Source organism: Solanum stenotomum, chromosome 2 (assembly GCF_019186545.1).
Source record: "Solanum stenotomum isolate F172 chromosome 2, ASM1918654v1, whole genome shotgun sequence".
NCBI lineage: Eukaryota > Viridiplantae > Streptophyta > Magnoliopsida > Solanales > Solanaceae > Solanum > Solanum stenotomum.
This window is the reverse complement of record NC_064283.1, coordinates 1,704,949-1,729,313: the sequence shown is the minus strand read 5'-3', so window position 1 is coordinate 1,729,313 and position 24,365 is coordinate 1,704,949. Positions and strand designations below refer to the sequence as shown.

Sequence of the window (24,365 nt, the reverse complement as noted above, 5' to 3'; positions counted from 1 at the left end):
CTTGTTTTTAAAAAATATTTTCAATTTCAAAAATTATTTTCTACTCTAGTAAAAATAAAAGATATTTCTCAAAAATATTTTTTCATTCATAAATCAAACACTAAAAATCTTTTTTGGAAAATATTTTCTACTCACCAACCAAACATGAGAAAATAAGTCAAAAATCAACTTGTTTTCCAGGAAAACATTTTCCTTCATACCAAACACACCCTAAGTATATATTAAAATGAGTTAATATCTCATATGGTCACTCAATTAATACATTTTTTCACAGAAAGTCACTCAACTATGAATTTTTCTCACAGAAAGTCACTCAACTAATTGTTTTTTTCTTAGAAAGTCAATCAACTTTTTTTATAACTTCAAAGTCACTAAACTATGAATATTTTACCTGCAAAGTCACTCATCTATTGATACTTCATTTAGAAAGTCACTCAATCCATTTAAATATGTTTTCATTAAATTTTGTTGAAAAACAATTTTTTTAAAAATAATAATAAGATGCTCATTTTAATTATTTTAATAAATTTATTAAAACATAATTTTGCTTTTAAACTAATTTCTTAAAAAATAATAAGATTCTCATTTAATTATTTTATTAAATTTATTGAAACACAATTTTTGTTTTAAACTAATTTCTTAACAAATAGTAAGATACTCATTTTAATTATTTTATTTAATTTTGTTTAAATACCAATTTATTAAAACGATTCTTTTAATAAAACTATTATGCAGCCCGGCACCAGAACTAGTAACGGTGGATGCAATGCAATGCATCATTTTCGATTTAAAAATGCTACAGTGTAAATCTTATTATTTTTGTATTAGGTTCACAATAGTTATTATTTCTTTAAAAATTAGTTTAAACAAAAATTGTATCTCAACAAAATTTAATAAAATAATTCAAATGAATATTTAGTTTTTTTAAAAATAATTTAAATCAAAATAGTATTTCAATAAAATTTAATAAAATGATTAAAATGCGTATCTTCTTCTATTTTCTAAAAAAATTGTTTCAAAAAAATTTAATAAGAAAATTAAATGAGCATCTAATTATTACTTTTTATTAAAATTAGTTTAAAACAAAAATTGTATTTTGACAAAATTTAATGAAAACATATTTAAATTGGTTGGGTGATTTTCTAAATGAAATATCAATAGTTGAGTGACTTTGTAGGTAAAATATTTATAGTTGAGTGACTTTGAAGTTATGAAAGAAATTTGAGTGACTTACTATTAGTTGAGTGACTTTCTGTGAAAAAAATCTATAGTTGAGTGACTTTGAGATTATAAATGAAAGTTGAGTGACTTTCCGTGAAAAGAAGTATAAGTTGAGTGACCATATGAAATATTAACTCCAATTAAAATTTTAGTAACTTCACACATATTTATCCATGCACCATTTATATAATATTTGAATCTTCGAGTCTATATTACATTCATATATGTATATATGAGATAACTCTGACTACTAAGGCTCTATGCCTCAATCATATGAAAAAAAATATTGTCTAACGGTTTTTGTGTTTGTTAGAACTTAAACTCTAATCTTGTCTACTTTTTACATATTTAATTTATTGATGGTGAAAGGAATAAAAAGAAGGAATTTAATTTCTTCCCAACAAGAAAAGAAAAAGAATAATTTTTTTAGTTAAATAATAAAGTAAAAAGCTCAAGTCTTCTCAGAGGATGACAAGACAACCCAATCCATGAGACTCCCACTAGTGAAAGGAAATCAGAAAAAAGAAGATCACAAATACAGTGTTGTGTCTAAGAGGTTCTGTTTTGGAAGCATGCCATTAATGATGATGATAATTGATGAGTTGGGGGTAGGGTAAGGGGCGGAGTCAGTATGTTGATTACAGATTCGGTCAAACTCAGTAATTTGTAGTAATAAATTCATTGAATATGTACAAATTACTCTATTAGTTTAGAATTCAGTAACGTAAAAACTTAAAATATCGAACTTATAAATTTCAAATCTTGATTCCGCCTCCGAGTGAGGGTAGAGGTAGGTGGTGAGCAGCCATCAATGGATAGAGTGCACGAGGGGTGGTGGGTACACACACCCCATGCATGCTTTAGTTCATAAAACCCCACCATAAACCCCTCCACACAACAAATCCTGCTAAGCTCTACGTTGGGTTTCATTTGTTGCTTATTGTTTGTCTGCCTGTGTGCTCTAGCTTCACGCGGCATGATCAAGAGGTGGTAAAATAAGCGGGTTAGATCAAATACGAACGAGTCAAAATCGACCAAATATATAGATCATGTTTGCTCTAATAATCTCACGTCGTGTGATTCTTGTTGGTTCAAATATTTAGACGAGTTAAAAAGAGCTAAATTAATAAACGGATCGTAATTGAACTTTCTTAAAATTTATTTTGGTCAAATATGAATTTAGTTAAAATAAATCAAGTAACATGTCATAATCCAACAGGTTCAACATGACCCAACTTCTCGTTTGTTACCTTATTTTTGGAAAGAAATTAATGTTTTTTCTGAAATTATTGATTGAAATTTACATAATTTTCATTCTCAAAATATTTTTATTGCAGTTGCATTTTGATTTGTTGGGTCAAGAATCAACGTAGAGTTCATAACTTAACCGTTTAAATCTGAATGAGGCTATGTCAAAGGGCTACTAAAATGTGAGCTAATTTTTTCATCTCTAATCAACCGTTCAAATCGTAAAAAACGACATATTGCATAATATAAAGTAAGATATTATACAACTTATACTTTTATATGCTAACTCAAACTAAAGTTTATTGAGAGGTTAATGAATATATAGAGCTTCCTTTTTAGTCCAATGATTCAACTTTAGTGTTTTAAAATGTCTACTTTTTAATTTTTATTGTATAAAGTAAACAAATACAGACTATACTAATACTGTTTCTCATTATTTCAAGAATTTAATGAAATTCAAGTCACAAATAATTTAATAACTTTATATATATACCACACGTTGTTATAGGTATGGTCTATGGACCATTTGTATGACACAAACTTGTAGACCATAAATTATTCAAAATATATCTTAATCACTTTCATATGAGTTCACTCGTGATTCCATTCGTGTTACCAAACATTTGACCAAATCAAATTAAAAAAATTATCAATGATTTTTTTTTTAATGTATATATACAAAAATTATAAATTCAAGAACTTAACTAACCATACTTGTGAACGTTTTAAAAATCATCGTCTGGTAAGCTCACGGATTAAAACCAAATAATTGGCGACTAAATCTACAAAAATATTACCCCTAGTAGGTACTGATTTAATTATTGATATTTCAAGATTTAGTTGGTCATAAAGATCGTAAGGTACCGATAGTAGCAGCTCGGTTGAATTCAGTAGCTTTCGTTCAAATAATGTGTTTGTATTAAAAAATTTATTCAATAAGTGCACGTTAAATTTAGAAATTAGTTATTAATTTATTATCATTTGAAACAGTTGTTCTAAAAAACTAAAACTACTCATACGTATACGATGATATGGGTTCACCCTCTTTGATTTTGTCGATACGAGAAATAAATTATTGTGTAAATAAATAAATATCTATTCATGAGTCAAATTCTATAGTTTGATGATTACTTATGTTCTACTAGCTATTATTTCGATAGCTAAAAAATCTAACTATTTTTCTTCCTTTTTCCAAATTATAATTAAAAGGGTTTACGTAAAGCACTCTCTTTTAAAAACTTTTCATCCTTTAATCTTTTGTCAAGAATTTAAGTGAACTATTTGGTATTTTGGTCCACAATATATCAAAAAGAAAACGGAAAGAAAATAATTTAAAAGCAGCAGCCAACACAAACAAAATCCTTTTTTTTTCCTTTTGTTCACTTTTTTCCCCTCAAAAATTGATATGAAAATTTCTTATAGTAATTACTAATAGTACGATTAAGTCAATTATGATGTCTCTTAAGACAATTTTATAGTTTACAATTTAAGTTATATTTGTTGTTAGTGCACGTAAAAAAGTTTTTTACATTATCAGGTCATTTATAGTAAACTGACAAAGTGTGAAAAATTGTTTACACTAACAACAAGGCTAGAGTAGAAGTCCGAACACGAATTTCTTTGTATAAATACTGAGTTTAGAGCTTAATTGTTGAAGAGTTGAAGTCATCGTTCTAAAATTCAGAATCCATATAAAATTGAAGTTTTAGTTTCACATCTGACTAACTTTGTATATATATAATTTAATTGTTTAATTTAATTAGCCTATTGATTAATGCAACTAATGAAGTGTTTCCAGTGAGGTTTCCACTCCCAAAGGCTAGCTCAAGTGTGGCCTGGGCTTTGCTATCATATTCTTTGCTTTAAGAGACATTTTGTCCCCCATCAATTGACACCATCATCATACTTTAAATTCTTCAGAGTTTTTTTTTTCAAAGAGAAAACAAAAAAGATTGAGAATATTTTTTTTAAAAAAAAATACAATTCTTAGCCTTTTTAATCCTTAAAAGATGGATCCTTTCTGACAGTCATGGCTATGTCATGTAAAAAGAGCTATAGTTCTTTAGCCAGATTCTCTTTGGATCCATGGCCTTGTAATACCCCTCCATGTTCATTTTGAATATCAAACGCTCGTTAAAAAATAATGATTGATAAAAGTATTTTATTATAATATCATATTAATTGATGTACAATTTTAGGCCTTGGAAATAAGTAACTAATTTTTAGGGTAAAAATAAAAAGAAAAATAATTATCTTTTTTTATATGTTAAAACTGACTAATAAAAGTGAAAATCTATATTTAGAATAATAGAGAAGTAAAAATAAACTAATGAAGTAGTATAATTTATTAACAGTAATGTTATTTAGTGTATAAATCTTTTTCACTCAGTGATTAACTAGCTCACACTTTCATAACTAGTCTTACTTTTGCTTTAGTATGTACTCTTTCCTTTCATCCATTTTTAATTGTCATACTCCCTCCGTCCCTATTTACTTGTCCATATTTCCTCTTTTAGATGTCCCTATTTACTTGTCCATTTTGACAAATCAAGAAAGGACAAAAAATAATTTCCTATTATACCCTCATTTAAACTTCTTGAAAATTTAAACTTCCCCCAATATTGATTAGTTATCATGAATAAATTTATTTTGGAATCATAATTAATAAGGGCAAAATTGTAACTTCACTATGCTAATTATTGTTGCCTTAATATGTGTGTCATTTCTAAAGTGGACAACTAAATANTTATATGTTAAAACTGACTAATAAAAGTGAAAATCTATATTTAGAATAATAGAGAAGTAAAAATAAACTAATGAAGTAGTATAATTTATTAACAGTAATGTTATTTAGTGTATAAATCTTTTTCACTCAGTGATTAACTAGCTCACACTTTCATAACTAGTCTTACTATTGCTTTAGTATGTACTCTTTCCTTTTGTCCATTTTTAATTGTCATATTACGTTTTTCAAAAGTTAATTTGACTAATTATCAAATTTAACTTAGATTACATTAATTCAATATTTTAAACAAAAAATTTAGATATTCAAAAACTATACGAGAAGTACTATAAATTGCATTTTTTTACAAATCAATATGATAAATAAATATATCATAAGATATTAATCAAAATTTCTATAAGTTGACTCTAAATAAGAAAATCATGTCAGTTAAAAATGGAGGGAGATAATATAATATAGTAGTATAATTAGCCTAATAATTAAAGAGAGGATATATACGATGGTATATATGATTATAGAAGTTGAGCACAACCTTGTATAGTCCTATTAATAGCATCTTTGACTTGACTTTTTAAAAAATTGATTCAACCAATTAATTATTATAACAATTAGTCAAGTGAAATTCGATCCACAAAATAATCTAATTTATGAACAACATAAATATTACAAAGAATGCAATATTAACGGATTCTAATCAGCTTTTAGATAACGTACAATAAGAAAAATTTCTTTGCAAAATATGTAGCTCGATAAATATGACATCTAACCTATTTTCGTATGTTAAATTACACTGACGATATATAAATAAGTTAATATTTTTTCGAACCCGATTTAGGGATAAATTTGAATGGGAAAAAGAGGGAAATTTTAAAGGAGATTTTTTTTAAAAGGAAAGTGAGGAAGAAATAAGGAGGGAACTGAGCCGGGCGTCAGTAATAAACCGGTCGGACACCATCCAGACCAACCCAGGTTGTAAACAATATGAATGGTTTTCATTACAATATGCATACTTTGATCCTCTTTTAGGGTTACAAAATTCCAACCATACATATATATCAAATGAAATAAAATACCATATCGGTGACAGATCTACGAGAATTCTGGACTCCATATAAGATCTATTTTTGAGATTGTTTTTGAAGTCCGTGAATTAAACTCAAGACATAATGACTATGAACTATAGTAAGGTCTGATCCGATGTAAGCTCCTACTATAAAAGGGGAAAATACATCTGGTCTATGAATGTGCACGAATTAGATCAAATCCCAAATATTCCGAATCCAAACATGTGAGATTGATGAATGAAATAAATTAAAATACTATATCAGTGACGAAAGAAAAATTTGAACTCCTTATAAAATTTGGATACGTACAAATAGTACAATGGCTGACAGCTACTAATTGTTTTTGGATTTTGTTCGCACGAGAGAATCTTCGTGCTGCCTTCACCCTGTGCCTTGTAAATCTCTTCGCTGTTGCTAGTAGTTGCATTAATTAGGAATGTTGTTTCATGTTTAAGTTGTTAGGATAAAGTACACGTGGCATGCATTTAATGTCTTCATGTAGTGGCAAAAACATCTAATAGGATCAAACTACTATTATAATATCAAAAATAAGTAGCCACTAGTATAAACGTAACTATATACCTCCTAACGAAAATGCTACGCAGATATCTTCCGTCATACTTTTGGGACATTGATGACTGAGTCGATATTTATTCTAGAGTGTTTTAATTAGTGCAAGATAAAGGAAGAGCTAATTGTTAATCAAACACCAAATTTTAGTAAGGGCTATATTTTTTTAAGCCAAATTGAGTATTTCTTTTCTTGAGATTTATGCGTGAGAAAGCGGTACGTAATTAAGTGTATTATTTTTTTCTAATTGTGTATACAAAGTTAAGAGTCAAATATAATTATGAATGATGAGTTGACTCATGAGACTCTAACCGAAAGATCAACATCATAATCATGAAATTCACAAAAATAAAAAGTTGTTTAGTAAGTAGACAGCCATTAATTATGTAGTTAAATCCAGTGATACATATCGAGATTAAGATTTAATTAACGCATGCTTGTCTAGTTAATTATTCCTATATATAAAAATCCTCATTCGTGCAATTTAAAGGTAATAAAGGGTACAAAGAAAAAGAGAAAAAGCATGCTACAGTTTGTAGATTATATAGCAATCTCAAATTAAAAAAACTCTGCAGAAAAATATTTAATTTTAAAATCAAGATAAAGGAGAAAGAATATCCATAAAAATATTTTCCTCCTTTTTCTCTTTTTATTAATTTTGAAAGATTAAAGGGAAAGAATATTCCTAGCAGATATATATAAATGTTTAAAGCTGATCACTGATGGAAAGGATTTCTATGGACTGTTTACTCATTTATTAAGGAAAAAGAGAATAGAAACCTTCTGATTTTGCAATTTTTTACTTTTTTTACTGTGGCACTTTCAAATTTCAAGAGTCAAATTTTTACCGTGAGTTTTTGAACATGAAATTCTTAAATTTTTCTTCTTTTGAAATAAAGTTAACATGAGTTATAATAATTGACGATTCAAAAAATTTAAAAAGTATAAGAAAAACTTTGATAAAAGAAAAAAAATGCCTAAATCTCAAATTTAAAAGGTATCATATAAATTAGGACGAAAGACAGAAAAGAGTAATATATATGTAGAATGACTAATATTTTAGTCTTCTCATCAAATTAAAGTCCTATTTGACCAACTGATCAACCGTTTAAATTAATTATTATATTAATAAAATATCTCACAATACAGATTACACATGAATAAAAAGAAATGATCACTATCATTATTCCTCTTCCCTCATGTTTTCCCTAATAATCCAATTTTTCCTTTTTTTCTCTACGCACATGATGGCTGAAAAAAGTTAATTTGGTAATTATGACCACTCATGGGACAAAAATATATTGTGGGTTGGTGGGTGAAAAAGTGTTTGACACTGTAAGATTTAGATTTGGATTTAGAGAGTTGGAAAGATTTTTATATGTTAATTTGTGTCACGTAAAATTTATTAAAAGAAATGATTTTTTATTAAGATATGTTTTTATTTTTAACGTTTGAATTCAAAACTTTTATTCAAAACGAAGAAATTTTATTTATCTCATTACAACGACAGATGATAAGATCTTTTCCTTTATTCATTTCTATGTGAGTAATTACTTAAACTAATTAAGAAAGAATCAACATTGGACAACTTTCCATTGTAAAATTATAAATAATGGTCGGTTCTGAAACTAACTGAAGAATATGAAATATATTTAGTAAAATCATTGCATCCACTAAATTATAAAGGTTTTTTATTATTATTTATTTTTTAGTTAAAGTTGATATATTTGGGAGAATATAGAGTATAGTCAATAGTTCACCTCAAGTTAAAAATAAAATTAAAAAACTACCTTCCAGTTTAGCTAACAAAGAATAATACGTAATGAATATTAGTCACACTAATTATTAATTCTAGACGTATGTAGTTAAGAAACATCAAAGTAATTTTCTAACTAATTAATCAAATTCTTTTCGGACCTCACTCGTGAAACTAAACTAGATAGGTTGTTGTCATATTAAGCGAATTCTCTAGACGAGGCAAAAACTTGAAAATGGTAAAAATGGAGAAATAGTTTCATGTCCAATTTTCACTTTTTTTAAAAAAATCTGATTTTGGGAGTCATCTTTGTTTACAAAATCCTTCAATAATATATTAAAAAATTCTCTTAATTACGAACAATTCAGCAACGAATTAACGACAAAATTCATGACTAACTACAGTTTTATTTTTGTTTGGAGTGAATTATACAGTAATATTACTTTGATGTGGTTTTAATTACGTGAATAATCAAGGCTCTTAATACTCAATCATAAAAAGGATTTTGAGTGTTTGACTTCACGCCAAAAAAGAATAAAAAACATTTATGCTGAGTCATATAGATTTTATATGTCTGCATGCATGTCTCCATTTACACACAATGGCCAACAAGTAGACCTAGAAGAAATTAAAACAAAGGTGCTCATGAACCTAGACAAATTTAGAATTTTAAATTAATAAATAGAAAATATCTATCGACTAATTCTATGAGATATAATAACATGTTAAATACGGATTCAAACGAACTTATTAACATTTACTTATATTATATACTTGTATATATATAAATTTTTAATAATAAACTTAGTGACTAGGACGAGTTATGTGTTCAATTCAAAATCATAAACTTTATATTATATCGCCGTTTATAAAAACATCGGCTAGTATTTATTTGTATTTACATATATGGTTGCACTCGACTAGTCACATTCACTAACTATGATGATTCACACTTTTGAGTAAACGTAACACTGTCCTTGCACTCTAATGTTCTTGGAAACATACATGTTATTAGGAGTTGTACATTTGACCTCATACAACGTAACACGAATTATTTTATTCTCTCCAACTCTTATTTTTTGTATGGTTGTTAATTTAGGAAAGATTCTTTATCGATCGTATAATCTCTCTTGCTCGTACTTCTCCCCCTTTTAAAGATTACTTTTTGTTATTAATAAAAACATCACTAGACACACTGCCTAGTGATATAAATTCATGTTATGATTTGATTTGTTTTAATCATAGTCGATGTAGAGGTAGAGCTACATGTTTGGAAGGGGTTTAAATAAACCCCCAATGTTGAAAAATTACACTTCAGTAATAGAAATTTATAAGCTTGCAAGCTTGAATTTTATGTGTATTTCTTGCTCCGCAATGAGTTCATCTATCTATCTATCTATAATTTAAAATAACGTAACTTTACCTATTCATTTCAAATTATTTCTCAAATCTACTAAAGACTATTCACAATTATGGATATTTTGATAAAATATGCATTTTTTTATGATTGTGGTGTTCGAGCCAGCTTTCGCGCACCTTGACTAATTTCACGAGATATTTTTCACCTCCCAGCAACAACAGGTATCAGGTAACCAAAGTTAGGACAGATGGAAAGGGTAGGGACGAAAATGTTATTTTATTATTTTAAAATAAAATTGCAAAATCCACTATGAACAAGTAAACGTAAACGGATCGATTGGAGTAGAGAGCACAAATGATATAAATTGTTATAACAATGTGTGACACTATGTGACCCCATGACACAATGCTATCAGGTGAAGGCGTCCCTGTTTGCCTCAACCAACAGTAGATAGTGGAGAAAAAGAAGTGAAGCTATAATAATCAAATTAATGAATCATAAAAAAAGTTGTGGCTCACAAACTGACTGTAACGTTACCCATATTTGACTTAAATACCCCATGTCCCATTTCTTGCGTGAACGACTTCTCATATTGTTGTTCCCTACACTACGACCAGATAGATATCCCACAGTTATATCTAGGGTAAACAAGTCAAAAGTGTCACTTTTAATTTAATTTTTTTTTCTGTTGGTTTGTCTGTTTGTATAGTAATTTTTATTCGAATGTATCGAAAAGGAATAATATGCCACATTTTGGGAATGTTCATGAAGGGCAGATTCAATGTTCTAGTGATCTAGTCATATATACATCGAACCCATTAAAAGGATTGAAGCATGGGAACGAATTTATAAAGTTGTATCAACTTCTTTCAATCTTTGGTTACAATTTACTATCGCCACTCTTCTGAAGGACGATGGCCCTTCCGGAGTTGTGTTCTCGGATCTAAGACCCTTTTTAATACATTGAGAAAAGATGTACACATGATTTATAAAATAGTTTTGACACTAGAGTATATCGCCCTAACATTCCATTACCTTAAAGTTTATATTAAAGAAAACAAAAAACTCAATTAAGTGAGAAGAAAAGTAACTAGATCAAGAAAGTTGGGTCAAATCCTCATCACTTACTAGGTTTAATGTTGCTTTTATTCCTTTTGATATTATCTCTTCACCTACTTTCACGAATCCAATGATAAATTAAGATTTTCGAAACATTCACATGATTTACTTGTTCTTTATTTTGGGGTAGTGTTTGAATATAATTCCCAATCCTAAAACTTTTTGTCCCTTTTTTCCAATTTCTATCCCCATGAATGCTAGTGGATTTATTTGCACTCACACTACTTTACTGCTCTCTTTAAGCTTCTTTACGTAAAAAAATAGACAACCACTAGCAGCAAAGTCTACTGAATAGCTGCGAAAGGCAGCCGATATTTTGCATATATAATAGTATAGTATATTGAACAGAAAAGTTATCTTTACGTAACTTACAGGTCATGGATTCGAGCCCTGGAAGCATCTACATCACACCAATAGAGGAGGCGCGGCCCTTCTCCTGACCACAGACTGCCCCTTTTATATCTTAATCAAACACAAACAATCAAACTTGATAAGTTCAGACAATTCAAAAGTAAATACAGATAACTACCATCATCAATTGTTGAACTAATCCATCGTTTTCATTAAGATAACCATTCTTAGTTAATCACGGCATAACCAGTCGCCAAAATTGACCAACAAGCACTACATAACATAAAATTGTCCTTCTCACGCTTAAATCTGATTTTTGTAAAATTCTACACGTAATTTTATAGACTATTTTGACAGTAGAGTGTCACATTACAGAGGACGAAAGTGGAAACAATATTGTAAACAAACAAGATACTCCTTTTTCTTGTACTCAACAAGCAACATGATTTTTCTCAACATAGACATCCTAGTCTAAAGAACCTACAGGATTAAAATAAGCTTTTATCATGTCTCTAAACACTAATCAACTGCTTGTATTTCAAAAGTATCTTCACAGAGCAACAAATATTCTAATTAAAGAAACTCCAATAAGCCATCGAATTGCACAGTAAAAACAACTCCAACAAAGGATTAATTGTTATTGGCATTCAATGCACATTAGGTGTAAACATACAACAACATATCTAGTGTAGTCAAGGGTAGAGTGTACGTTGACCTTACCCCCTACCTCAGAGGTAGAGAGTTTGTTTCTAATAGACCCTCGGCTCAAGAAATTAGGTGTAAACATGTGATAGTACCAAAAAAACATGGCTTGCTGCAGACACAAAAGAATAGATGGGACTCCAAAAGCATTCAAGTGTAGGACCATTGTTATATTCATCAAAACAAATCTTGACAATGCCCTCTCATGTGGTTAGCCACTTCTGACGATCCACATTCATGGAAGTGACAAGGTCTCCATTAACAGTCAAATAGATGCATGATAATAGGTGAAGGGTCCCAATACTAGGACACCATTACATGCAAAAGTCTAATAAAGTTGATCTCTAGTCGCAAATACAAAAATGAGAAGTTGGACCAAATATCTTTTTTCTCAAAAGATGCAGTAACGATCTTCCAAATGTGACAAAGAAGATTCCTCGTTGGCAATTTTCATGATACCTACTCTGACTAACATGTGTCTGAGAAGTTAAATCAGTGGGACAAATTGGTTGGCAATTCGTTATTATCAGCAAGAGCGCATTAAACACAATTAGGCTATGATAATTGACATTCTCATAGGCATCTCAGATACAGATATTATTCTTTCAACAAATACATTCAGTTTATAACTAACCTCGTCCAGATATATTTGTCTGCATATGGAAAGCCAAGTAATAGAAAGACAAAACTCACTTTCACTTCTTGACATTCTGTATTCAACCAGACTAAAACAAATAAGCACCTTTAAAAATACAATATACATCAAATTAAGGTCCGGAAAATTTTTCTACTACTCAATGGAACACCACTGAACTTCTAAATATTCGTAAACACATTGAATTTGTTATTACTAGTCCAACTTTAAAGAAACAATAGCCTCAGAAACTGTCTGATAAAGCTCTCAGAATATCATTCCTATAAGCATCACTCAAATACAACTTCATAAGAAAGTGAATTTTTCCTTCAAACCTGTTGGACAAAATTAGCCATATAAACCTAATAAACAATGCTTAAACTATTTTGATTCTTTTTCTTTTCTTTCTTTTTTCTTTTCTTTTAGGCAAAAGGGACCCAAGCTCCTAAGATGACCTAAATGCTGCACTATCATGGGAATCTGCATGCTGCTCATATTCAAGAAAAGGATTACCACTACATATTAACTTTTAGAGCACCAAGCGTCATTTCAATTTTTCACTGCAATGCTGATCAAATAATTCAAATCCATGTTTGGGCTATAAATAGAAGTATAGAAAGAATGACCCCAGATTGCACCTTTATGGGACAATAAGGGAGTTCTTAACACCACTCATATCATCTTTGAAATGTAAAAGTCACATAGAAGGGCATCAAAGGTGGGTGAAACCTATATAGAAAAGCTGAATGCAAAAAACCCGAAGGATCCCAACTTACACAAATACTTGTCTCCCTAAGAAGTATCATCACTCCCTTGGTACACAATTAAAACCTAGACCTGAAGTTTTAAGTTTCTATGCCTAGCAATTCTATTGGCAATATTTTATCCCACATTCCGGTCACTTCAACTCCCTTAGTTTATGATAGAGACGTCTACCCTTGTTTTGTGGGGAGGATAAGTAATAATAGACACGCCTCCTTTAAAGGTGAAATAGACATGCTTCAACATGAATTCAGGTTTTCTATTCACTTAAGAGTTAAGAAGTAAACATACTGGAATTTTTCACAGAACAATTCAACTATATAGTTTAACAATCTTACTATGATCTAATGCATGATCCTGGAAGATACAGAAAGGTCAAAGGTGTGGTCCTGAATCAGTTCAAATCTGTGTAAGGTTTCACAATAATTAAAGCGATGGCAAACAATTCTAAGAGATCATGCAAATGCAGACATTGCAAAAAAGAAAGGCCACTTTCAAGGTAACCTGGACAATGTAATTATCTATATACCAAGAGTAACCAGAAGATACCATATCATTTGAAGCATTTTGAACATTCAAGTTGGGTCTTGGGGGGATTATGGTGAAGGAGTAAAGAAGCTACCGCCAACAACAAGCAGCTTTCCACTTATACACACCCCACATTTTAATCATTTAAGGTCTAAACCACCAATTTAGAAAGAAAAGGAAAAATATAAATGGCCACATCAGAGTCTAAAACCACCATTTCAGTCTCTAAATTATAATAAAATGGAAGTCACGGAATTATAGCTATCAATTCAAATCAACCACAAACACAAGAGATTGATTGAAGGAAGAAGAATTATAGATTTAGGGCAATTCTACATATATTAGATATTTCATCACATGTTTAAGAGAAGCCAATGGAGCTGTGCTATAGGAAAAATTGAAGTCTGCAAACTTGAAGTCATCTGTTAAATTCTCCAAGGGAGCAGGGTTTACTTGTAGTTGTTTATATGATTATCAAATGTAGGTAGCTTTCTACCTAATATTGATCTGTATTCATCACTCGACAAAAAAAATCCCGCATATCTCCACTCAAAAAAAGTGTATAATAGTTTGCCATTTATTCCAATTCCTCAGTCAGTGGTAGACAAACTGAGAAGCATGACCGTTATACCCGTGGGGTAGCTGTTCTGCTTTTATCTAAGCAGAAAGGACAGAATATATTCAATGTAGACTCAAACGAGATCGAAGACACTAGATATTGAGCTGCAATCATTTTCTTTGCTATGTAGCACAAATACAGGTACATCTGTCCAGTGTAATGTGGACATCACTAACTGGAAAAAGTACTTGACAGATGCTCCTGATCCCCTCAACCTGTTGTTGAACCCCACAGGAAAAAATCTACACTTTGGCACCTTAATTATAAGGTCTAACATTTCTTTTTGCACCCACAAATACTGAAAAATCCATAGAACAAGCACAATACCCTAGGCAGGGATTCCAAAGGAAGCACCATCCGTCAAGTAAAAACCTCTAGCGTAATGTTGAAAACACATCATTCTTGTTCTTAGCAATAGCCACCCCACCCCCTCCTCAGGTAACGAAAACTACACATTCATAATGTGGGACTCCAAGCCATTATAAACTACTCCAAAAATGTCTCATCTACTCTCACGGTCTCACCCATGGAAAGATATCCTCTCAACAACCTGACCTGTTCAAGGATGGTGGAAGGCACATAAATGAAATGAAATAGAAAATAGATCTTGGGTCCAAATACTTCATGAGGTGAGAATTGTCTAAGATCATATAAGGAGACTATAGCCCATTCCTTCAACTAATGTGAAACAATTAACACCCCTTTCATGCCCAAAATCGGTCATCTAGAGCATCAACAACACATAACATAGGGCTCAACATTGGAAACACAACAATAAGGATGGTTTTGGCACTGGTGACATATACCATGTAATAGAAAAGGGTCTTAACCCTAACTCAACTCCAAAAGCTAGCTTATGAGTTGAGGATTCCCACTCCTAATAACATAATTACAGGGATTCTGAACCTTTTCATATTTGCAAGGAATAGATTCTAGTCATATTCACTATTTCCTAATATTTACATTGTTTAATAGAATTATTTGTATAATTCCAAATAATGAAAACCTCATGCTAAACATGCATTATCACCAATGCTCTTTTACTTAGGCTACTGATCGTTCCTTCTTTCCACATAAATGAACTAATTACTACACTAGAGGCTTAGCAATCTGTATTAACCCACTACTCATACATTCAACAATAAAAACTGTTACACCTTAATTCCAAACTAGTTAGGGCTGGCTATGGCCTATGGAAATCATTAACGTCCATTTCACTCCATTTGAACTCGTTTTATTCAAATACTCAAACATTTGTCTAAAAAGACGAAGTAGTTTTTTTTAAGATTAGAATCCTCGATGTCTTCTACTAACATGCAATTCTCTAAACAACTTTAAAACTTCTGGAAGACATCAAACTTAATGTAAGTGCATCAATATGACAAACCTTAATTCAAATTTATTGGAAACTCCTATCCAGAGTTTTTGTTTCATTTTGTTCTATTCTTTGCTAAGTCTACATGAATTCCTAAGATTGTAGATTTTTTTGGACAACTTAGCTCTATCTGATTTTAGGTCTAACTCATCCTTTTTAACAACTTCAATCATCATAGTAAGTAACACCTTCGGACAAATACATTTGGAGGTCCGCAAGCAGATAAAAACCATCTCAAGGAACTTTTCTTGTTTTATCCTCCATGTATGGACCTGGACCTTTTGTCTGATATAATTATTTATAATCTTGTCTAATTTTGTATGACTGCATATCCAGCTTTAAATGAACATTCCTACAACACCCATTGAATGGAAATGATGGGGTCTCTAAGACCCAACACTCACTTTTAAAATTTTATTTCTATTCTCACTACCGTGTTACAGAACTTGTCTTTCCCTTTGAAAGACATACTCCTTACCAAACACCACTCCTCCAGTACTCGTCCATTTTAGGTATCTAGCCCTCTGCCTTACATTATAATTTATAATACAATTCTCTTGAATCATGAAGCATATATATTTGAATTATCCACTGTAACAAGTTAAAAACAAATAAATACACGTAGACATCACTAGAGAAAATGTGTCAAAAGAACCAGTGAAATCAAAGGGAGGAGAGGGAGCATAAATAGTGGGAATTTACAAGTTTATTGCAACAATTGGGATTCCTTAAAATCGAACAAATTATTAGGAGTATTAAACTACAAACAACAAGCTTCCAATTTTTTTCTTTGTTGAGAAGACCCTGGATCAGAACCTAATGGCGACTCCAAGGAGTACAGAAGAGCACCAACGTAGACTACCAAAATATGTCTAACCATTTTCATGATCCAATTATGCAACTACAACCGTCCTTCGTGCCAAAGATACCCCATCTATGAAACAAATTATACCCTACCATTTTTTTCTATAGGGAAAGACCAGAAAGCTAGTGCGAAAGAGTATTCTGTTCATGCACTACACGTCAGAAGATATTTCTGAATTCTTATCTCATCATACAATCAATTAGCTATTTATACGAACCACTCAAAATGGCTACAACTCAAGACATAGGTCACATGCGTAAGGAATTGATATATTGTCACACTACCATCATGGGAAATTGGCCCTGTACAAATATTCGTAGCTACCAGAGATTGATATCAACATAATATGATTATGATTGCTATAAACCACCTAATTCTATCAGACGATAATACACCTTAGGAAAAAACGCAAAGCCTGAGCCCCATTTCTTTCCTTTCAAATAAACGTAAACTGTGCAAACCATGAAAAGTTTAAGTAATACCAGTACAAGCAAAGACAGCATGTTCAATAAATTGCATGGCTGAGATTGTGGATCAAGCATCAAAATAGCATGAAGTTTGATTTTCCCTCGAACTAGGTAGATCTTATAGGATGCAAGCTTAATCACAGTAGAGACATCAAGTGCAAGACACAGCAATAGTAACTTCCTCCATATTCCTGAAAAAAAATCATTAGGATGTCGCTGAACTCTTCCATTTTCCCCTTCACTTGGTTAGGAGGGGAAGGTGTGATCTTTATAAAGGAATCCTATATTCCAGTTTCAATAACTCTGTTAAGGATGCAGAAGAAGAAAAGGAAGAAAAAGCAAACTGAACAGCTAAACAGAGATGGAGAACTTTTGATGGCATTAACAGCCTACATCAAATTGCGGAAATCTATTAGGAGATACAGCTAGAAAGCAAAAAATTAAAAGGCAAAGTAAAATAAAGAAAATAGGTTAAGTTAGCACATTCCAGTAAGTATCCCATCCACATAACTCTATGCATCTCATGATTGACAACAACATTATATCAACACACCTATCGATAAATATTGAAAATTTCTGACTAAACCTATCACTCTACGTTGCACATCTAATATAAATTAAAACGGAGACACAATTGGCTCGACACCTGTATCCTTCGCAGATTTCTTATACTCTGGCTTCAGCTAAAATGTTCTCTTGGTTTCCTCCTCTTTTGTTGCACATGCGAAGTTTATACACCATCTCTTTCAAAAACTGTTGCAAAACAAGCAAGATAATCAGGTTACACCATCTGGGATGGGATAGTTGAAAATGCACTGCATAGCTGAAGAAGGGCATGCACCATCTTCCAAATCATTTATGTATTCTCCTCTCCTTTTTTTTTTGGTTTNTGCACATGCGAAGTTTATACACCATCTCTTTCAAAAACTGTTGCAAAACAAGCAAGATAATTAGGTTACACCATCTGGGATGGGATAGTTGAAAATGCACTGCATAGCTGAAGAAGGACATGCACCATCTTCCAAATCATTTATGTATTCTCCTCTCCTTTTTTTTTTTGGTTTGGTACCCTGAAAATAGTCAAACTAAACATTTGGAGAGGGTAAAGGACTAGTCAATAGATATAAGCAAATATTAAGGGTTCAACCTACAGAACCATATAAGATGTGACTAATGTTACCTAATACATGAACTAATATTGTTCATGCGACGAGAACTAGCTCGCTTATTGTTATAACCTAAAATGTATACGTCCAATGCTTCGTATTGACTTCTAATTCATTTATTTACATCTTCCCTCATGCTAACCCGGTGCAAACACGCTTTTGAAACCTTAGGTTTCTTTAGAGTATCTATCATTATAAATGGCAACCCGATGCACTAAGCTCCCACTGCTTTGAGAAATTGTGACTTTCAAATAAAAGTTTATAATTTCTAAAGTTAAAGAGAATTCAGTAGTATGTTAGTAACATTATTGGAACTGTATCTTTCTTCAGTACGGTTGCACCTGGACTCTGGACTAATATTGCTAATGGATAGTAAAACATTGTATCATTAAATCTATTGTCCACATCACTACTTGGTCATTTTAGGAGGAGTTCACAAAGGACTAATAAATCTCACTTTCTCTCTTTCTGGCACCAAAAAAAAATAAAAAATTAACTGATGATGGAATAGACATCGCAATTGCATGACATAATGCAGGTTGATCAGTCTTCTAGCACTAACTGATCCAAACCAAATTTGGTTGTGTTTCAAAGAACTTAAACATGATACCTCAAGTTCGCCATGGGTCCCTCACAGTTCTATTAACTTCTGGCCCTCTAATAGAAGCTGCTTTCTTCTTGTCCTGCACAGAGACCATGGATATACAGAGGCCCAGTTATCCTAATAGTTTTCCTCCAAAGATTAGAGAAGATCATGGAGAACACTTCCCACTGTTTTAAATTTCATGGAGAACAGTTCCCACTGTTTTTAACTTTAAAGAACATATTCAATGCAGCAAAAAAGGAGTGCATTTGTTCTAAGAAGAATAAAAAGGAATTCTATTATCAGGTGGGTGAACCCTCATAGGCATCATGTGCCCATACATATTGACAAGTTGGTCAATCACCGCAAGACGAAGTGTGTACTAATGTGTTAACCATGTTGCCAGTAGGCCAAAAGCATAATTTACAGGCCACACCCATCATATGGTATTGTATATTCTGAAGGGAATCATGGAAAGGTTTCTATGCTTGGAAGCTGGTATGACACACGGTCACAAACTTGGAAAATGACATCATGTGGAATCAGATACATTACATAACCAGAAAGAGGCCTAGGATACACCTCGTAGACCGAAGTACTTAAGCTTTCAAGCAATGCCAACAAAACAAAGTGTGAGCTGATTCCAGAACTGAAAAGATAGCACTTCATACTAGTTAGTAGAGCTATGATAGTTCAAAATCATACAACTCAGCATGCTAAGAACTTTTGAAAGGAAGGATATAGAGGATCACCAAACAAAAGTACAAACCTACCAAACTAAGCTATTCTATGCAAATCTATGCTTTTTAGATGCAATGTAATTCACATTGCCTAAATACGAGGAAGCCTAACATATAGGCTTCAAAAGAACCATAAACTTAGTAAACCTCTAATGTGTTGTCTTTTAATAAATAAAGATTACAGAATTGGTCTTAAAGTTGGAAAGTAAACCTCTTCATTCACTTTTTAATTGGTTTTGTGGCTGTGAGAAAAATTCTTTGGCATTCTTTGCCACATCTGCCTCCAGTATTGCTTCTAAGATAATGTCAGACCCTTTTGCTCCAGCTTTACGTTTTGGCAACAATCCTGCGCTTTCAGCAGAGACAGGAAGTACAACAATACTGCCAGATTCATCGGTCAGTTCACTCAGACCTTCTCTCTCTATAGATACAGATTTCAAAGGAGCCATCTCTGCTAATCTCGCATAAGCAGCTGCTTGGCTGTGCATATCAGATAAAGCTGAGTTCCTTGAATTATGTTCCTTAGGTGTGATAGTTACTGTTTTGCTCTCTTTATCAGATTTTTGAGGTCTATTTTCAACTATTGTAATGTCTTCATCAGATTTTTTAGGTCCATTTTCAACGATTGTGCTCTCTTCATCAGATTTTTGAGGTCCATTTGCAGTCGTGTTATCCCCAGCTGTAGTGTTGATGTTGTCCACTAGCCTTGATGTCAGTGGACCAGGATTCATAAAAGAGATTGTTCGAATTTCATGACGTATAGCTTCTAGTTGAGCCATGGTATCTTGCAGTTCCTTATGCACCTGGCGAGCTTGGGACTGCTGCATGACACTTTCTAACTGGCCACGGGCCAATTGAACATAACCAATGGAACGCCCAGCAAATCTGCCTAGTGTTCTAGCGATGATTGGTAGATCTTTAGGTCCAATAAGAGCAGCAGTAGCACCAAGCAACAGAAATACCTCTCCATATGAAAATCCCAGCATCTCTTTTTTTTTTCACTTTGTTTCTCTCTTATGTTTATAGACCACCCCTAAGAAGATTGTTTTCAAGGACTCTTTTCGGAAATTCGCTCAGGGAAGTCGTCTATGAGACTTGCTGATGGGCCGTTAGCCATGCCAGACACATGTTGTTGACTCTTCTGCCATCACTCTATGTAGAATTCCTACAAGGTTAAACACAAAACAAACAAAACACAGTACTTATCAAGAAGCAAAACGAAAAAACGAACTAGTCAATATTTACAAAATACATCGAATCACATACAATGACTAAAGTTTAGCAACACAAACAAGAAGCACAACTAGGTTTGTTCCCAAATCAATTACTAAAGACCAGCTAGAACTCCTCTTGTGGGTGGAAAGAATTTTACTGTTAGAAATGATATACTAGTTCAGTGACCAACGACAAACAAAACTATAAAAAGTGTTAGGAGAAGTTCTACAAAGTGAGCAATTGCCATGCAAAGCACTCAATTTTGAGATTACCACTTAATTTTCTATGGCTGATCACTGCACGATTTATCCCTCTTGAATCCTTACAAGGATGCTCCATCATAGAATTCAATACTAAACTATACCAATATCAATACCAAAACCAGCTGCTAGAAAATTGATGACTGAAATTCCAGTGGCATATAATAGTCCAGAATGAAGGAATAGCCTTAATGATAAGCAGAACTATATCATTATGAAACCAAAACGACAGAGATTAATCCATTCGTTGACGTACATAAATTTATCAAAACGTGCAATAGTAATAAGTAATAACTAGAACTTGTCCAAAATCCCTTTGTATTATCTTTTAACATTACTTTGAGTTGTCTCCCAGTACACACATTGAGGACGAAGTCTTTGTACATACTCAGGCAGTAGCTCTTAGCCATACTCCTAAATCCTAATCTCGTTTCAGCCATCTCCATCACAAAAATGTCATTGATAACAAAGACTATAGGCAACTCAGATAAAACACATAAATAAACGGTAATATGTTTAGTTTAGCTTCTAATGCACGCAGAAAGAATATGCTGAGATAAAAGGGCAAAGGTAATTACTTGAAGACGCGAAGAGTCCTCGGAGAAGAGCGGATCAACAGAAACAATGATTTTAGCTACTGATTAAGAATCAACTACGATTTGAACAATATTCATTTACGCTATTTGGCTTATCGTTACTATTTCTACCATTGCCATGCCCATGATCTTCTTCAGCAATCGCTTCCGCTTCGACGGGGCAATGAGCAATCTCTTCAGGTGCAGCTCCAAAAGTGTGAAAACGGGAACCGGACCTATTAGAGTCGGATCCGGGTCGAATTTGACGCCGTGGAGTCCACGCGCGAGTTGATATATATCAGCTGACGTGGTGTTAATCTTCTGATGTGATCCACAGAGGCCCCAAACTATGCTTTAAGTTTGGGCTTTTGGATCCCAGTTGGGCTCGAACCAGGCCCATTAGTTTGAACCAGTATTGGGCCAGACTCCTAAATATTGACAACACAATATCACTCAATATATGCAAAAGAGAAAGTTACAGATATGTACGGTTCAATAACTAGTTTACTATTATGGTAGAAATATACACAATATATGCATTTTGCATAAATTTTGGTAACTAGTTAATCAAAGTGTTTAGTATCGTAATTACTCCGATGCAGAATGACACAAAAACACATCATCTATCTTGAGGAAATATTATGTCAATCAATCTCTTGGCCATACATAAAAAAAAAGGGTGTAAAATTCTAACAAAATAACAACGCAACTTGCTCATAACATAACCTCTTAATTTTTGGTGCAATATAAACATAGCCTCGAAGATCATTCGAGTGAACAGAACGTGAAAGTAGTTTTCCATCAGACGGCTTTTTCCGTAAACATAACTATACAAGTATGACTGTTTACAAAGAGAAAAAAACATATGGTCTTGGAAAAAGATTTTTGGGGATGTTGGTTTGGTCTATAAATAGTTTGACAACTTTAATACTAGCAACTCTACGATGAAGTTTTTGTATACTAATAAATGTTGAGAGATTGGTGTTATTTAATCTACTTAAACTTTTAAAGGAATATATTATAATTAATCTATTCGAATTTAATCTAATAAATCAGTTTATATCGTGTTATATCAATTTCATTTCCTTGTAAAAACGAAAAACTATAGCATGAATGACTTGCCTCCAATAAATGGGGAACAATAATATACATACATGTCTTTTAAGAAATAACTTACCTTTTCTTGCACATAATAGCTTACGTTGTCCTCTTTTGATTTCATTTTGTTTGATTGGCTGCTGGCTAGTGGATAACACACAAGTGGCTGATGAGTAATGAGTAATGAAATGGACATAGATATTTTAGCTGCTCTATCTAACATTCCTTTTTCAATTTAAAAAGAACTGTTCCGTCGTTTCAAATTATTTATCGTAATTTCTATATAAAAAAAATACACTTGAACAGAAGAACTCAAGCTCGATGATTCAGGAAGACTTAAGAGAAGTCTATGCAATCTTTTATTGACCTGAAACACAAGCTTTTAATTATCTCAAATTCATTATTTTATAAATACAAAATAAATTAATTACTTTTTCTATTTTATCCTTGCTTTTAAAAACTAAACACCTCAATAAATGAAATATTTGATGAAAAATTATATCTTTAATATATAAATAATGTAATATAAATAAATAAATAAAATTAATTAATGTCTTTTAAGAAACGTATAAAAAAAATATGACAAGTAATTTGAGACATAATGCATTCACTTTTTACATTTCTCTAATTGGGCCAACTATCCCGTCCAAATACAGTTTATGGTACGTCATGCCTGATGTCTCCTCTCATATTTTTTTCCCCTAATTTTCTTGTGGGTTAACAGAGTGTGTTTGTCACATTGGACTTTAACACTAACTTTAACCGACTAGCACTCTATCACTTCAAATTTTCAATTCTTTGGAAAAAGATCTTCGTAAAAAAATAAATATTAATTTGATAATCACGTCTAATTTGACAGGAGATTTTTTTAGTAGTCAAAGTCACTCATTTTTAATGACATAAATAATATGTGGTTGATAATTATTGTATTCTAGCTGCATTCTATGAAAAAATCTGATTCAAAATGGGAAAAAAATTATTCCTATGTTTGGATTGATTGTTATCGTGAATTCGTAATAACTTTTTTGTTTTGAAAGAATTTTAGTATAAGCTTTTTAACTGAATTTTTATCATGTTACGATTTTTATTTTAAAACATAAATAAAGATTGCGATAGCTAAGGATGTATTTCATATAGGAGAATGATTTCCTATTTTTTCACATTTTTATTTTGTTTATTCATCATCCATGTCATATTCTAGACCTAATTTAAATGTATAAATATTTAAAGTTTATATGTTTATAAATCTTAATCCCAAGTTCCCATCTAGTTGAAGTACAATTCCTATATTCATCAATTGCATTTCTTTTTTTTGTCATGCCCTCTTGAATTTTAAGAGAATAT

At 31.8% G+C, this 24,365-nt stretch overlaps 2 protein-coding genes across 7 annotated transcripts in view; one reads left to right on the top strand and one right to left on the bottom strand.

Moving 5' to 3' along the window:
• The window catches only part of LOC125855069 (floral homeotic protein PMADS 1), a 287,719-nt gene that overhangs the window by 211,238 nt on the left and 52,116 nt on the right, over positions 1-24,365 (top strand). The window lies entirely within an intron of this gene.
• Positions 17,822-22,199, bottom strand: LOC125855067 (uncharacterized). Of its 5 annotated transcripts, none has more exons than XM_049534719.1 (3): positions 21,927-22,199; positions 20,085-21,038; positions 17,822-18,137 (listed from the first exon to the last, which is right to left on the bottom strand). In XM_049534719.1, the coding sequence occupies exon 2, from the start codon at positions 20,857-20,859 to the stop codon at positions 20,089-20,091; it is 771 nt and encodes a 256-aa protein (XP_049390676.1). In that variant the 5' UTR covers positions 20,860-21,038; positions 21,927-22,199; the 3' UTR covers positions 17,822-18,137; positions 20,085-20,088. The 5 variants fall into 5 exon arrangements, with proteins under 5 accessions (XP_049390676.1, XP_049390679.1, XP_049390677.1 ...); XM_049534722.1 differs by lacking the exon at positions 17,822-18,137 and adding an exon at positions 18,290-18,311; XM_049534720.1 differs by lacking the exon at positions 17,822-18,137 and adding an exon at positions 19,216-19,233.